At 28.9% G+C, this 1,778-nt stretch overlaps 1 protein-coding gene across 1 annotated transcript in view; it reads left to right on the top strand.

Moving 5' to 3' along the window:
• Positions 1 to 1,401, top strand: part of LOC106867964 (uncharacterized) — a 12,350-nt gene extending 10,949 nt beyond the window's left edge. Inside the window, exon 6 of the mRNA XM_014913046.2 lies at positions 881 to 1,401. Within this exon, the coding sequence (XP_014768532.1) occupies positions 881 to 942 (62 nt within the window). The 3' untranslated portion in view covers positions 943 to 1,401. The remainder of the gene's footprint in view (positions 1 to 880) is intronic.
• The last annotated feature ends 377 nt before the right edge of the window (positions 1,402 to 1,778 follow it).

Here is a 1,778-nt window from a genome sequence, read left to right as displayed (position 1 = left end):
GTTTATTGGTAATTAAACTTATTTTGCAACACTCGTGCATATTTATCAGCTTTGTTTTTGCTGATAATTCTTATCTTTTCCTGTGATTGTGATTTGAGAAGACACACAGAAGTATGCTAAAGATCAAACATAATCTCTTGTGGGCAAGAAATGTAAAATAAAGTTTATTATAAACAACTCAAACACTTTCGTAATTTAATAACTTTCAATGTGATACCTGTTAAACAGAAATTATTTTTATTTAATGAAAATTTAATAAAATCTAATCATAAGTAAGTGAAATTATGCTAAATACAACTAAATTGAAAACCTTTTTCCCTTGGCCATATCAGCAATTCTGAAAAATTTTGGGTGTGAATTGTACACAAGTAGAAGCTTTTTTTTAAAAAAATGTTATCTTGAAAATCACCTGCGTAAATTACACAAGTGTGCAAATTACATGCGTCTTTACGGTATTATGACCCCGCAGCTATCAGAAAGAGACTAATAACCACTAACATCTGAAGTTTGTCAGAAAAACAAGAACTTTCAAAACTGCGCTCAGGAAAGATTAATTTAGTTCAGCTTATTTTCCCTTTTCTTAAGGCATGACTAAATTGTCTTAAACATTTGAAACTGGTAGCATATTTTGATAAAAATATGAATATTGTCCTCCTTTTATTTATGATAAAATTCTCAAAGTATTTTCACCTTTTGCTTTTAATATGCATTTGTATTTGCATACATACATATATACATACATACAAGTACACATGCACACATTTGTTTATTAATTTTTACCACTTGCTCTCTAGACACTTGTGTTTTGTATGTTTGCAAATATTTGCCTCCAAAATAAAATAAAAAATACCAACATATTTTGAATATTATATCTTTTCAGAATATGTTAGTGCTGCAACATCTTCATTGGAAGATTGGCTTGACAGTGTACTGGATGATTAGCTATTTATTTCTGTTGCTGTTGATTTAAAAAAAAATACTCAGAATAAAAGACATATCTATGGATAGCAGATTCCACCAGAAGATACCACTAATATGCTGACTCAATTGTTTCCACTGGTACCAGAAAGAAAAAGAAAGAAATAATAATCCTTTCTACTAAAGGCACAAGGCCTGAAATTTATGGGGAGGGGACTAGTTGTTTACATTGTCCCCAATGTTTCACTGGTGCTTAACAAATAAAATATCTGTACATGTATGAACTTTTATCTATATACATTTTGCTGGCTACTAACTTACTGAAATCCTTTTACAATGCAAATCTATTTTTGTGAAATGTGTTTGTATAATACTTTATTATTGTAATGGAGATAAAAAATAAACTATCAAAAGATTTTACAAGGCAATTGCCAAAGAGTTAAAAGTTTGCGAAATAAAAAAATTTGTTTTACTTTTACCTTATAGATTGTTTGATGTCATCATTTAACTAATTTTTTAAGATCTTACAAAAATGACTAAATAAATCCATTATATATGGATCAAAGTGGGGGATAAGAATATCAAAATCTGGTTACTAAACATTTTCATTATATTATATACAATAAAGGATAGCAGAATTGGGTATGAATCATGAAGCAGATATTTTATGATTGTTACATTAGACACAGATAATTTGTAAGGAATTTTGTTTTGATATTACAAAGGCTGCAAGGATGAGTTTACTCTATACATTCTGGCAGCCCTATTTTTTTCTGTCTTTTTCATTTGGACACTTCATTGATGGATCAAATATGCTTTCTTCACAGCCAATGAATTTCACATGTGTAACAATATTAAAC

The sequence above is a fragment of the Octopus bimaculoides genome, chromosome 2, assembly GCF_001194135.2.
Source record: "Octopus bimaculoides isolate UCB-OBI-ISO-001 chromosome 2, ASM119413v2, whole genome shotgun sequence".
Lineage (NCBI taxonomy): Eukaryota > Metazoa > Mollusca > Cephalopoda > Octopoda > Octopodidae > Octopus > Octopus bimaculoides.
This window is presented reverse-complemented; position numbering and strand designations above follow the sequence as displayed.